This window comes from Lycorma delicatula, chromosome 1 (genome assembly GCF_047948215.1).
Source record: "Lycorma delicatula isolate Av1 chromosome 1, ASM4794821v1, whole genome shotgun sequence".
Classification (NCBI taxonomy): domain Eukaryota; kingdom Metazoa; phylum Arthropoda; class Insecta; order Hemiptera; family Fulgoridae; genus Lycorma; species Lycorma delicatula.
In genome coordinates, this window is record NC_134455.1 from 16,627,374 (window position 1) to 16,641,708 (window position 14,335).

The window sequence follows — 14,335 nt, forward strand, 5'->3', positions numbered from 1 at the left end:
GAGTAAATTTAGGCTGACTGATAGGCCTATACTGACATGCTAGACATAGACATTCATTATTAATCACAATGTTGAAAGGTGGTGAATGACATTATCACACAACAGCTGTGCCACTGAAACAACTGTTTATAAAATTTTTTGCCACCAGAAATAAAAAAATAGAAATAGTAATTGTTGGTCTGCCACTTTATCTACTCATTATCTAGTCTAACTTTCAACTTTTGCTCTGTCACAAGTTTTCAATGAAAAGTGCTTCTGATTTGATGATTGACATCTAGTACATGGCATTGTTAAATATAAGAAGTATTTTGTGGTTGAGATTCTTTCTAATCAGTATATATTATTTACTTTGTAGCAATATAAGATTACTCAAATTTATACAACTAAAGTTGTCAACAAATCATAAGTTCTATTCAATAGACAATAACTGTTAAGATATCTGTGTAAATTAAACAAAACACTAGCAGTTACGAAAATGGTTTACATTTTTTTTTTATGAAAGAAGTTTACGATTGCGCAAATTACATTATGCTTTAATTCAACTAGTATGAATATAATGATTATATGACCTTTCAAAAAGTATTACAGAATCTAAGGTATGATAAAGAGATAAGAAAATAGAGGAATGAATCATGGAAAACCAGCAAATGACAAGAGAAAACCTGATGAACCAAACAGAAAAATAATGGGAGGTAGCTAAAGGGATAAAGGATACTAAAGTGTGAAGTACAGAAAGTGATTAAAGAAATGAAGAATAAAAAATTGACTGGAATAGATGAACTCAACATAGAATTTTGTAAATTCTTAAAGGAGAATGGAGTGTAAAAGAATAGTTGAACTGTATAATAGGATATACAGTATGGGAGAATGGCCTGAAAATTTTTGTGAAAACAGTAATTTTACTAATTCCAAAGAAAACTAGTACCAGAAAATGTACAGAATAGAGAAAAATAAGTTTCATATCTCATGCTACTAAAATGCACATTTGGGTTCAGGAAAGGGAAAGAATCCAGAGAAGCTATAGGACTACTAAAGGTGATGGAATGAGATATTTAGGAAAAGGAAGAATAATGAGTCTGTGTTTCATAGGTTTAGAGAAGGAATTCAATAGAGTCAGATGGAAGAAAATGTTAGAGGATTCTTAAAAAGAAAAAGAAAAATGGTTAAAGGGAATTTCACAAGAGACAAACAGCAGCAATGAAAGTAAATAGGATATAACTAACTGGATGGGTCTAGGTTGAGGTGTTAGGCAAAGATGCTGTCTCACAGACTCTGTTCAACATTTACACTGAAAATATGGAAAAGAATATATTAAAAGAATGAGAAGAAGGAATATGGATAAGAGGACAAAAAATAAGCTGTTGGTTTGGTGATATAGTAATTCTAGCTGATGGCATACATGCACTTCAAAGATTATTAACAGTCCTATAGGAAGGAATGAGAGTATGGAATACAAATAAATATAGGAAAATCTAAAGTAATCGAAGTTACAACAAAGACAATTTAACTAAGAACAACAAAGAAGATTTAATGGTAAGGACAAGTGAAGGATGAATAGAAAAGTAAAAAAATTACAAATATTTGGGTACTATGATGACAAAATTCTGGAAGAGTGTAATGGAAATAAAAGGAAGGATAGCGATGGCTAAGGAAGCCTTCAGTAAGAAGAGTGAATTACTATAAGGTAAAAATTTGGGACTTTTACCTTTTGAGAGGTCAGTCAAATGCTAATGCTAGGTATGAAAAGTATCTCGTATGGGAATGAAATATGGATGATAAATAACAGAGAGACTGGATTGATGCTTTTGAGATGTGGATATGGAGAAGGAAGGAGAAAATAAAATGAACAGATATAACGAGGAATGATTTAACACGTATCTCTTTGTTTAATAATTTCTGTATTTTTTTAATTTTCTTATTTTTTCTGAATTTTCCTTAAATCTCATTTAAACATCTATTAGACATTTGTCCTAACTGGTTCAAAATTGTTATCAACCTGATTACTCATTGTTTATTATCATGTTCATAAGTGGAGGTTTTTGTGACAGTCTCTGCTCCATTTGGACATTAATTAGATAAACTGTAATAAATTTATTACATATTAAAAATTAATGATTAAATATTTATGAAACAATTACAAATTTCTTAACAGTAAATCTATTACTTGATGCTAAGAACACTGCACTCTCAACACATCACTAAGATCTTACATGTGCATTGAAATGACTGTTATATTTGTTTGATATTTGACAAAAACTTGTGTTTGAAGATAAACAAATGAAAAGACTTAAGAACAATTTTAATGTTTTAAATGTATCTTTAAGTACAGGAATACTGTCCAAGATGAGGTAATAAAAGTTGCACTAACAGATACCCCTACAACAGGAAGTCATCAGGACTAAAAAAAATTCCAAGATCTAATGACCTAAATTCTAAAAAATGATATTTTACTATACAAACACAGAAAGGTATCAATATATGCATAAACTTACTTAAAAAAAAAAAGCAAAATAAAAGTACAAGCTAAATATATTTAACTTATTAATTTAAAGTAACTGTAAGGATTATAATAACTATCAGTCACAAAAGTTACTGACTTACCCAGGAACAATCTGATGAAACAAAGGATGAATTGGTAAGGTTAAAATAGGAATTGAAACATCGACTGATTTTTCATTATCCTGAAATTATTATTATATTGATCTTTTTTATTTAAAACATTATAATATAATAATATTAAAATATAGATTAAACAAATATACTTGCATTATTTGTATAAAGTTTCCACTTGCCAACAATTTTCAATATATTTGTCCTAGAATATTCATAGTCACTCCTCCATCATCAGGGATTTCATAGAAGATGTAATTAAAAATTCATGTTTAACTTCTCTATATACAATTATACTATTAATAATAGTCATAAACATCTTACGGACATGACATTACATTTTTATTGATGCAAAATTATTTTTTATTTTTTGATGATCGACTATTATGAACAAAAAATTTTAATTTAAAATATAATTTAATATATAGAGAAGTTACACATATGAATTTTGAATTACATCTTCTATGAAATCCTTGATGATGGAGTAGTGGCTCCAAAAGTACTAGGAAAAATATACTGGAAATTGTCAAAAAGTGGAAACTTTATTAATATCAACGGTGCCAAATGGTTAGGAAATCATACTTACATTAACATGGATTACACAGTACAACATCTCTGGTAGCAAGATTACGGGAGAACATTTACTAATAGGGAATATAATAAGCAGTAAAGTAAATGTATAATATACATTTACTGGTTGAGTTGCTTGGTAACTGCAACTCTTGTAAGCCAAATTATTGTGCTGAGTTACATGAAAACAATTTCACTGTCTGGTTTGGTAAAAGCAGATATTGATATTTAAAAGAATAAGTAATCACTATTTTTAACAATTATTGCAATATTAGCAATAATGTTGCACTAATTTAGAGTAAAACTCTGGAGACATTAAATCTTTATAATAGAAGGTTTAATATAGTTAATGTCCAACAATTAATAAAGTAAATTTGATTTTGTCTATGGACATTGTTATACACTATATTTTAGTAAGATTTGATTTATTAATTCTATTAAATTCCATGTTGGTTTAATTAACTTCACTGCTAAAGGGCTAATAATACGTTTTAAAACAAGGTTCACATTTCTACAATTTCAAGGTAGAAAGGTATTTCAAGGTTCACATTTCTACATTTCAAGGTACATTTCTTGTTTTGTAAAATTAGACTGTGATTTTTTTACAGTACAAATTTTAATAATTTGTTAACTTTAGCAGATTTGTAGGTAATTGTGATAATCTTACAGATCATTGTACTAAGTAAATTAACAAATGGAATTTATAATAAAATCTTTCTAATCTACAAAGATTTTATTGGGATTTTGTTAAGTCATAAATAAAATATTTCATTTTATTTAAAAAGAACCCCAACATTATTTCAACAAGGATTAGAACTGCATCAAGTTAAACAGGCTACATTGACTGATCTAAAAGTTTAGGCAGCAATAACCATTTAGCTTGCAGTCTTTGCCTAGTGATAAATGTAATATAACGCTAACTCATTACTTAAATATTAGTTGCTTTGAATTAGTTTTTTCTGAAATTTTAGTATGTTTTTTCTATTACTTACACTATTATGTCAAGTCATTCTGTACAGTTAAACCAGTTAATAACAGATCATTCATATGTTATCTTCTAAATCAGTAATATTTTTTCAATTTTTTTTTTTGAAGTTAAATATTTAATTTTTTTCACTACTTTTTAATTGTGGTTCAATAATATGGGAGAATTTCAATTTATAAGATAATTTCAGATAGAGAGGTCAAGTTACAAGAAAACAAGTTTTACTTTCAAAAATTTGAAAGTTTTTAATTCCTTTCAAGTATATTTGAAAATAAATAAACATGATAATTATCAATAAATAAGTTTGGGTATTGTATTACTTATTGCTTCTGTATCTTTTTTTAAAATGTATATTGGCATTGTAAAAATGAAAACTTCATACATATGAAAATCATGTCACGTAACTATTCATTTTCTAACCAAATTCAAACAAAATATTTTGGGTTTGATTTATGGACTATATTTTATTTTAGCCTTCTGTTTTTCAATTCAAATTTTACTATTTTATTATAACAAGGCTACTGTTCTTCTTAAAACTGATTAATCTCTGCCAGTTTCTTATCTTTTTTTAAAATTTATATTTAAATAATCATTTCAACAATTAACATACACTCAATTTCATCTAGGAATATTTTTTGATTATTATAATATCTAATGCATGGTTTTAGTAAAACAATAGTCAGATAGGGGAAAATCACGTTCGTCCCAAGTTATTTCAAACATATACATATATATATATCTTTTTTTTAAATTTATATTTAAATAATCATTTCAACAATTAACATACACTCAATTTCATCTAGGAATATTCTTTGATTATTATAATAGCTAATGCATGGTTTTAGTAAAACAATAGTCAGATAGGGGAAAATCACGTTCGTCCCAAGTTATTTCAAACATATACATATATATATATATAGTATCGGGTGACTGAAAAGTAAATTACACCTCCTTCTAACTTTTTTTTATAATTATGATAACTGGATGCAGTTTGCAACATTCTTCCTTGTTCCAAGGGGCTCCAGCTCAATACAGATTATAAGTTTAAGATCACTTAAATGAAGCATATCCAAACAATTGGACTGGCTGAGGCCCAGTAACATGGCCTGCACGGTCTCCCAGACTCAATCTCTTTATTTTTTCTTTTTATATATATATATAGACACTTATATATGACAACTTAAAGTAATTTCAAAATATCTCAGATACAAATCCAACTTGGTGGATAACATAAAAGAATTGCACAAAAGAATTCTAAATGGGATTGAGAGGATTCATAAAACACGTAGTACCTTTGAAAGAGTCCACCGTCAATGGAAAAAACAGCTGGATGCATGTATTTTAAATGAGGGCCATTTGAATAGCTACTATAATTTCCTCCCTCTATGAAGCATGAGACCTTGCTGATGGTGAGGAGGCTTGAGTACTCAGTGATACAAAATAGCTGGACCCAAGGTATAACCATATCAGAGAGATATCTGAGAGCCAGACTAAGGAATGATTCCTGAAAGAGGGCAGCAGCTCTTTCAGTAGTTGTTAAGGTGTAGGTCAGGACGACTTAAACGACCATATCAACATCGCTCAATCTTCTGAGCACTGTGCAGCTGAAAACAATGGAAAACTACAGCTGCTCTTTATCCAACAAAATGTAGCTCTCTACTTTTCATATAACAAAGATGGAGGCATGTTCCTTGGTAAAATATTCTGGAGGTAAACTAGCCTCCCCGTATGGATCTCCAGGTGGGGACTAAGGAAGGGGTCACCAGAAAATTAAAAAATAACATTCTACGAGTTGGAACATGGAATGTTAGAAGTCTATAAAAGGTTGGTAGGTTAGAAAATTTAAGAAGGGAAATGGATAGGATAAATGTAGATTTAGTAGGAATTAGCAAGGTTCGGTGGGAAGAGGAAAACGACTTTTGATCAGGTGATTTTAGAATAATTAACTCAGTATCAAATAATGGGCAGGCAGGAGTAGGTTTCATAATAGAAGATAGGGAAGAAAGTAGAGTATTTCAAAATGCATAGAGATAGAATCATTGTAATAAGGATGAAATCAAAACCTAAACCAACAACGATTGTCAACATCTATATGCCTACAAGCGCCCATGATGATGATGATCATGAGGTAGTGTGTATATGGAGAAATTGACAAAGCAATTAAACATATAAAAGGGGATGAAAATTTAATAATAGTTGGAGATTGGAATGCAAGCATTGGAAAAGGCAAGGAAGGAAATATAGTGGGTGAATATGGGGTAGACGAAAAAAATGAAAGAGGGGACCACCGACTTATAGAGTTTTGCAAAAGTATAATTTAGTAATTCCCAACAACCAGTTTAAAAATCATAATAGAAGAATATATATATGGAAAAAGCCAGGTGATAGTGCAAGGTATCATATAGATTTTATCAAGGTTAAGCAAAGATTTAGAAATCAACTCCTCGACTGCAAAGCTTATCCCGGAGCAGACATTGATAGCGACCATAAATTAGTGATAATGAAATGTAGACTGGGGTTTAAAATCCAGAAGAAAAGGTGTCAAATGAAAGAGTGGAATTTAGAGAAGCTTGAGGAAGAGGAGGTAAAGAAGATTTTTGAGGAGGACATTACAAGAGGTCTGAGAAAAAAAGATAAGGTAGAAAATGTAGAAGAATGTTAAAAAGGAAATTCTTAAATCAGCAGAAGCGAACTTAGGTGGAACAAAGAGAACTGGTAGAAAACCTTGGATTTCAGATATTGCAGCTGATGGATGAACATAGAAAATATAAGAATGCTAGTGAAGTAAAAGAAATTATCAACAATTAAGAAACATTATAAACAGGAAGTGCAAATTAGCAAAAGAGTGGATTAAAGAAAAGTGTTCAGAAGTGGAAAGAGAAATTAATATTTCTATTCCTAAATACGAAAGGAAAAGTCCATAGATGAGTGGAATATGAATGGATTGAGAGATCAGGTACATTATTTTTATACAAGTCAAACATCTAGATACCCTAGCAGGATAGAAACTTTCAGCTCTACACAATTAACCATTTCTGAGAAATATATCTTTATTTTAAAAATACAAAATGGCAGGTAGCTGGTAAACCAAGTGTTTCCGAACATAAATGTTGATATAATAAAGTTTTTTTCTTTATTTTGATGTGGGTAACCATCCCCTGAATTCTTGAAATCATTTTTATCAACACCTGTATAGAAGATTCTATTTTTCTATATAATTCTTGTTTTAGATTAGTTAATTGCTGAACTGATCTCAGTTAACTACAACTATTTGACTGATTACTGTTTGTAAATTAATGACATATTTACAGGTAATTAGCATAAATTACTAAAGTACATTACTAAAGACATTACTAAAGTAATGTCTAAAAATTTTAGTATGAAAAATAATTTTATGACCTGTGAAAGAGCCAAACTTAAACAATCACACAATTGAGAACATGTTTAGATTAATTTAAATTTCTGTAATATTTTAAATGTTTAGATAACTAAATTAATTCCAAAGTATATTATTATATCAATTTCAGGTCTTGTTCTATGAGTGAACCTAATTAACATTAAAAAAAAAACTGAGAATAAGAAGGCACTATGCATTTATCATGCAAAATCTTTGTGCATGATTATGTACAAAGTTCACGTACAATCTTGCCTAAAGATAAAATTGCTTTCAGAAAATTCTTTTGAGCTTTTCAAAGAGTTTAATGTTATGAGTACAATCACAAAAAAATAATGTCCATATTAGGGTGTATGTGAACGCAAAAAGTTTATATATATTTGATAAAGACATTTTATCAGAAGTATTTTGTGAAGAATATATATCAAAACAAGACTGCATTCATATTTTAAAGAAAGTTTCATTTAACTTCAAAAACTTAGTATTTCTAATATAATGTTAGAGATTTGTTAATAATTTTATTAATGCTTGCTGACAACTTGCATTGTTGAACACTTTATCAGGTTATTAGTATGATACTGAAGACTTATTCTGAGTTAATATTGCCTTTTATTTTCAACTGGATTGCTGTAATATTAATGTGTCATAGAAATTGATAAATTAATATATAAAAAAGTTTACCTAAATTAACTCAATTCAGTTATAAAAAGCTATAAAATTCAGAATATACCTAAATTAACGCTTTTTTGAGTGAAAAATTTACATTAAAATACTTACTGTCATTACTATCTAAAGACACACCAAATGTTTCAATAACTTCCCTTTTTGTCAATAAATATTTGAAGAACTCATACGTGGACCAACAAATGGCTGTAGAAGGCATCTGATATAATACACGAGCACTCATTCCGCGAAAGTAGCCAAGAGGACCACCCAGCCTGTACACTGTTCTTATTGCATTTACTAAACCAACAACTTTTGCCTAAAATTTAAACATAAAAATTAAATAATGTTTATCTTATCTTATACTAATATAAAATACTAATTCCTTTTATTATAAACTATGAAATGTAAAACTTTTTTCCATCTAATTATATAAGGATTATTGAAAAGACAGCTATGACTTTCAGACTTAACTAAGTGTTTAATTACCGTATTTATTAAAGTACCCGCCGCACTGTTTTTCTTGGAATTGGAGAGAAAAAATAAGGGTGCGAGAGGCTTACTTGAAACATAGCCTTAAGCCAGGATAATTTATGTAAAGTAACGTTTTCTTAAAAGTATCTAAATTCAATCACATAAATATAGTTACATTAGGCTTTCTTTTATCAATACCTGATGCCGCTTATACAGAATACATCCTTAATTATTAACATCCTGTTCATATTATCGATAGGAACAAAGTTACGGTATTTTTATAAAACTGATTCATTCTGTATAGGCTGCATCTGGTTCTAATGACAGTATGTCTATTCGCCATAGTCATTGTATTGTTTGTATATGTGGACGGTTATGTGCATTTTATCTGTTTAGTTTATCTTGTAAAGTTTAATACAGTGATTTATTTTAATTACAGCATTAAAATGAGTACAAAAGGATAGCGTCTACGATCTTTTACAGTAAATGAAAAACTACGTGTTATAGAAGAAGCTGAAAAAATTGGAAATCAGGCGGCAGGAAGAAAATTTGACATAGATGAAAGCTGCATTCGAGACTGGTGTAAGAAGAAACTTCTGGTGAAAGGCACTGATAATAAAAGGGCTTTTCGTGCGGTTATGCTGTCATGACAGAAATGTGTCAATCATATGCTCGTGAAATCGCTATAAATCATTGAATAAAGTTGATTTTAAAGCAAGCCGTGGTGCAAAAACTCTTCTTACCGTACAGGTAAATGAAGTTATTATCACAGCACAGGAATCAGGTTGGCTGGACGAAACCTTAATTTTAAATTGGATTAGGTGTGTATGGTAAAAGCGATCAGGAGATTTACTTAATAAAAAAAATACCGGTATGCTAGTAATGTATAGTTATCAGGGTATACTATGACACTGACTGATAAAGTGAAAGACATTTTTAAAAAAGATATGACAGACCAAGTAATAATTCCAGGCAGATTGACATCTGTATTGCAACCACTAGATGTTTGCATTAATAAACAGTTCAAATCTGCATTACAGCAACTGTACACTAAATGGATGGCTGATGAAAATTTCTTTCTCACGCCTACAGGAAGAATCAAACACCCAGATTTTAACCAGATTTGTGTTTGGATAAAAGATGCTTGGGAAGGTATTTCCACGAAATTAGTAAGGAAAAGTTTTAAAAAATGCGGAATATCTAATAAACTTAATGATAATGAAGATGTGGAGACTACTAGTAACTCTTCTACAGACATTGACGGAGAGAGTGATTAATTAAAAATAAAATCCCATATTAAAAAGTGTATTGAAATGATCCTTTTCAACATAATACTTTCTTTCCGTTTTACTGGCATACTGACTCTGAACTAAACTAGTACTTACAGTAATTAATTATTAATGTAATATTAATATTGTAATTTAAATGAACGAATTAAATGCTTTACTTTCTGAATATTTTCGTATTTACTTATTTTTTTATCATATCTGTTGCACTTTAAAATACCAGTATATAGTCAATTTTTTTTTTTAAATTTTCAGTCTGGAAAATCAAGGTGCGGGGCTTATTCAGGGGCGGGGGGGGATTACTCGAATAAATATGGTAAATTTAACACATAATTAGAAATCAAAATGTAGATAATAAACAGACATTTTAGTACTTCAAATTAGAGGAGACAAACAAATATGTTGTAGTCACACTGTACATGACTACAGCGAAGGTGATATAACAAAACTGAGTTAAAACATGTTGGAAATATCTACAAAGGTATTTGCACCAGTGGCATCTTGATGGAGGCCAAACTGATGACTGTAATATGTAGTCAAGAGTTAGAGGGTCAATAAGTATGTGATGCAATATCTTTCTGAGCGTGACACTTTCTGGGACAGGGTGCAGAGATTTGGCCTGGTGAAATCAGGAATGTGTCTGCAATGCAGACAATTGCATCATGTTCTGTATGTTTATTCAAAGTACAAGTTGATGCATACAGAGACTAACTGTCAGTTCGATATTATTGCATTGGCATTAGATCTGTGTTAATTGGCAAACCAGGTCGAATGGGTAATAGTTGAGAATTTCATACAATATTTTGCAAAAGAAAGGATTGCCGAGGTTTAAGGTGCCGCCTGGGCTTTTCCACCTTCTTTTTTTTGTAGTTGCTAAGCTTTTGTTGTTGTTTGCCTTCTGTAGTTTCATTGTTGTTTTTTATTTGTTTTATTGCATTACGTGTTGAACACACTTCTTTTACCTTCAGGTAGGTAGTGGATTTCAGTTCCTTTTTCTTATTTTGTTTACTGTCTTGTTTGAGACTAACATCAGATGTGTTTTGTTTTTTGTTTGATTTTTTTTAGGAACAGTAGGATACCAATGGGAATGTCACATGTGGCATTCTGACTGAGACACGAACAAAGCTTAAGAGATATGTTTTGCTGAGGTTATGAAGATGACCTCCAGTAAAGCCCAAATGCGCTAGGTACAGAGAGGGTGGCATGGGGACTGAAATTGTCACATGGTGGGTGTGTTCCCTATGGGGGTCAGGATGCTCAGCTAGCCAACATTATCTCTGTTGAGGTGTGATTAACCATGCTAGGGGTTAAAATTGGTATCGCAGGAATACTTCAGTGTTGAAGATTATGAATTTTTTCTGCATAGATTACAGCTTCAGTGCAGCCAGAGAAAATAGCTACAAGAGTCAGATCAGAAAACAGCATAGCTTTATTTGAAACCAATCATTTGTGGACCTAACATTAAGTATAACTTGGGTGTTGTGACTATAATGGTGTACACAGTTTTGCTGACTCCTCTCCTTTTATACTTTGCAATAGTGATAACTGGGGAAAATAAAATGTTCCAAGCCTATGTAAATATTAACTAACTTTCTACTTTTTTTTGAGAGAACATACACAGACCACCACATGAATCAATCGCACCACATGTTTATCTTGAGGGAGTTAAAAATACATTGAACAATTAATAAAACTTTTTTGTTTAAATCTCCACATCATATACTACGAGGGTAAGTCAATTATTATCTGCAATGTAGTTATAAATTTTATTGCAATACATATAGGGAACTTACATGTACATCATTTTTCAACATAGTCTCCTTGCATTTCAATGCACTTGGTCCATTGTTGCACAAGCCCTCATAAAAGAAGGTTTTCGCTTGAGCTGCAAGCCAGGAATGCACCACTTCTTTTACTGTTTCATCCGAGGTAAATCGAAGGCCTCTTAATGCCTCTTTGAGTGGACCAAACAAGTGGTAGTCAGAAGGGGCAAGATCAGGACTAAACTGAGGAAGAGCCAGTACTTCAAAGTTGAGTTTCTGGAGTGTTTCAACAGTGTGGGCAGCAGTATGCAGACGGGCATTGTCGTGCAACAACACATCACCTTTTGACAACAGTCCTTGGTGTCTGCTTCGAATTGCAGGCTTCAGCTTGCATCTCACTGTAGCATGCACTGTTTATTGTCGTGCTCCTTTCCTCATAATGTTCCAGTACTGGGCCTTGTGAGTCCCAAAAAACCGTAAGCATCAGTTTTCCTGCGGAAGGTTGGGTCTTGAACTTTTTTTTTGCAGGGTGAATTTGAATGTTTCCATTCCATACTCTGCCATTTACTCTCTGGCTTGTAATGATGGATCCATGTTTCGTCACCAGTGATGAATCTGTCTAAGAAGATCATTCAGAAGAATGAATAATGAAGATGTTCATTACCATAACAATCCAGATGTTTTTGGCAGATGTCCAAGCGCGTTTGTTTATGCAACTGTGTGAGTTGTTTTGGGACCCATCTTGCACAGACTTTATGAAACCCAAGTCTGTTGTGGATGATTTCGTAGGCCGAACCGTGACTGATTTGCAGATGATGTGCCACTTCATCAATAGTTACTCGTCTGTCTAAGAAAACCATGTCACCTGCACGCTCAATGTTTTCCTTATTTGTGGCAGTAAACGGTCGTCCGGCTCTTTCATCATGCGTAACACTTGTGTGACCATTTTGTAATTTTTCAATCCATTCATAGATACTCTGTTGCAGCAATACACTGTTCTTGTACTGTTCCGAAAGTCTTCTATGAATTTCGGCCCCTGATACACCTTCCGACCACAAAAAACGGATCACTGAACGTTGCTCTTCTTTGGTGCAAACAGAAAGCGAAGCAGCCATAGGGAACGGCAGGGCAGCGATAATGGAACTAACCTAGCAGCATCAAACCTGCACAGACATAACAACAATTAAACCACACATACGTCATCTACGCAACACAACAGTATTGCCAACATAAACAAAAATATAACTAAATTGCTGATAATAATTGACTTACCCTTGTATCTTGGTTGATGGATCCATTTACATGAAAGGTAAAAACAATGCTCTTAAGAAAATTGTAATCACTGTCAATTGTAGTCAGCAAGCAATCAGGAAAATAAACTTGTTTGGAATAGTTGCATTCTTAATTTCATGTCAGAGCTAAATTTTACACACATACAATTTCAAACATTTATAAAATACATTTTGCATGGCAGTTTTATACATAGTCCAAGTTGCAACACGCATTAGATTTATTTCGCTACATATGAATGATTGTGTGATTCACTCTACAGTCTCTTCAAATGTAGGTCAGTCAGGATGTTTGTGAATATTTCTAATATCCACATTTCCTGTTTCTTTAGGTTTATGACTTAATCTGCTGATTATATCACAGGTTTATAATAGCAACCTAAGTATGTGGAACATGTGTTCGCTAATAATGTCATTTTACTGTTACAATTTATTTAGATTCAAGGTACAAAACACACTATGCTTTCTTTAGTGCTGTCCCAGTTGCACTAATCAAGACAAATGGTATCATAGCTAATGCAAACTCTTAAAGTGTATTCAAGATCACTTCAGTGACAAAAAAAAAAAAAATTGTTATATTTCTCTACATATTAAATAGTTTAAAAAATGAATAAGTTGATTGATTCTCACCTAAAGATACTTTACACTGAAATCACGGAAACCTTTTTTGATGATCTCAATTTATTAAATAATTACATTGGTCAACGTGATTTTTGTCTCATGAATACCAATAGGTGTACCTAATGCAGTTTTTATCCTGTTTTCAAATATGTATTCGGAATTTCTCTATCACCCACAGTTTTTTTTTGTTATTTTAATCTTTTTAAATATTTTAAAATGTTTTTTAGTTCATTTGTCCATTGTCAAGTAAAAGCTCCTAGATATGATGGAATCAAATGAGCTAGCTCAAAGGGTAGCATTGCCAGTGTTGTGCAGGTTCAGACGTGTAAAGACATGTACAAATGTAGATTTGGAGGGAACCCATAATCACTCTTCTGACTGTTATTTCTGCTTAACAAACATTAAAGGGATTATGTCAAAAGCAAAATATAAAGTGGTGTACCCACTTACAATCTGTAACGAGACCAGATCCACCCACATTGACATTAATGTAACATTAATGAAGAAAGCTGAGGTTCTGATGGAAGTAAGGAAAAAAAGAAACAGATTCTGGTGAAACAACTTTTGAACAAAGCAGTTCATCTGAGCCTAATTTACTGACTCAAGAAAATCTTGAAAAAATCTCATACGAGATTTAAAGTTATCCAAAAAACAGTCTGAAATGCTTGCTTCCCAGCTAT

General features: G+C 31.5%; 1 protein-coding gene across 4 annotated transcripts in view; it reads right to left on the bottom strand.

The window, feature by feature from the left end:
- LOC142329398 (mitoferrin-2-like) overlaps window positions 1–14,335 on the bottom strand; it is a 122,304-nt gene that overhangs the window by 29,585 nt on the left and 78,384 nt on the right. For 3 of the 4 annotated variants that reach the window (XR_012757505.1, XR_012757515.1, XM_075374011.1), the window contains exon 5: window positions 8,337–8,541. Coding sequence is in view for 2 of the 4 variants with exons in the window: in XM_075374011.1 (XP_075230126.1) it covers window positions 8,337–8,541 (205 nt within the window). In the remaining 2 variants the exon portion in view is untranslated. Of the gene's footprint in view, window positions 1–1,870; window positions 2,081–8,336; window positions 8,542–14,335 lie in introns of those variants that run through there. The other variant, XM_075374136.1, reaches the window with a different exon arrangement.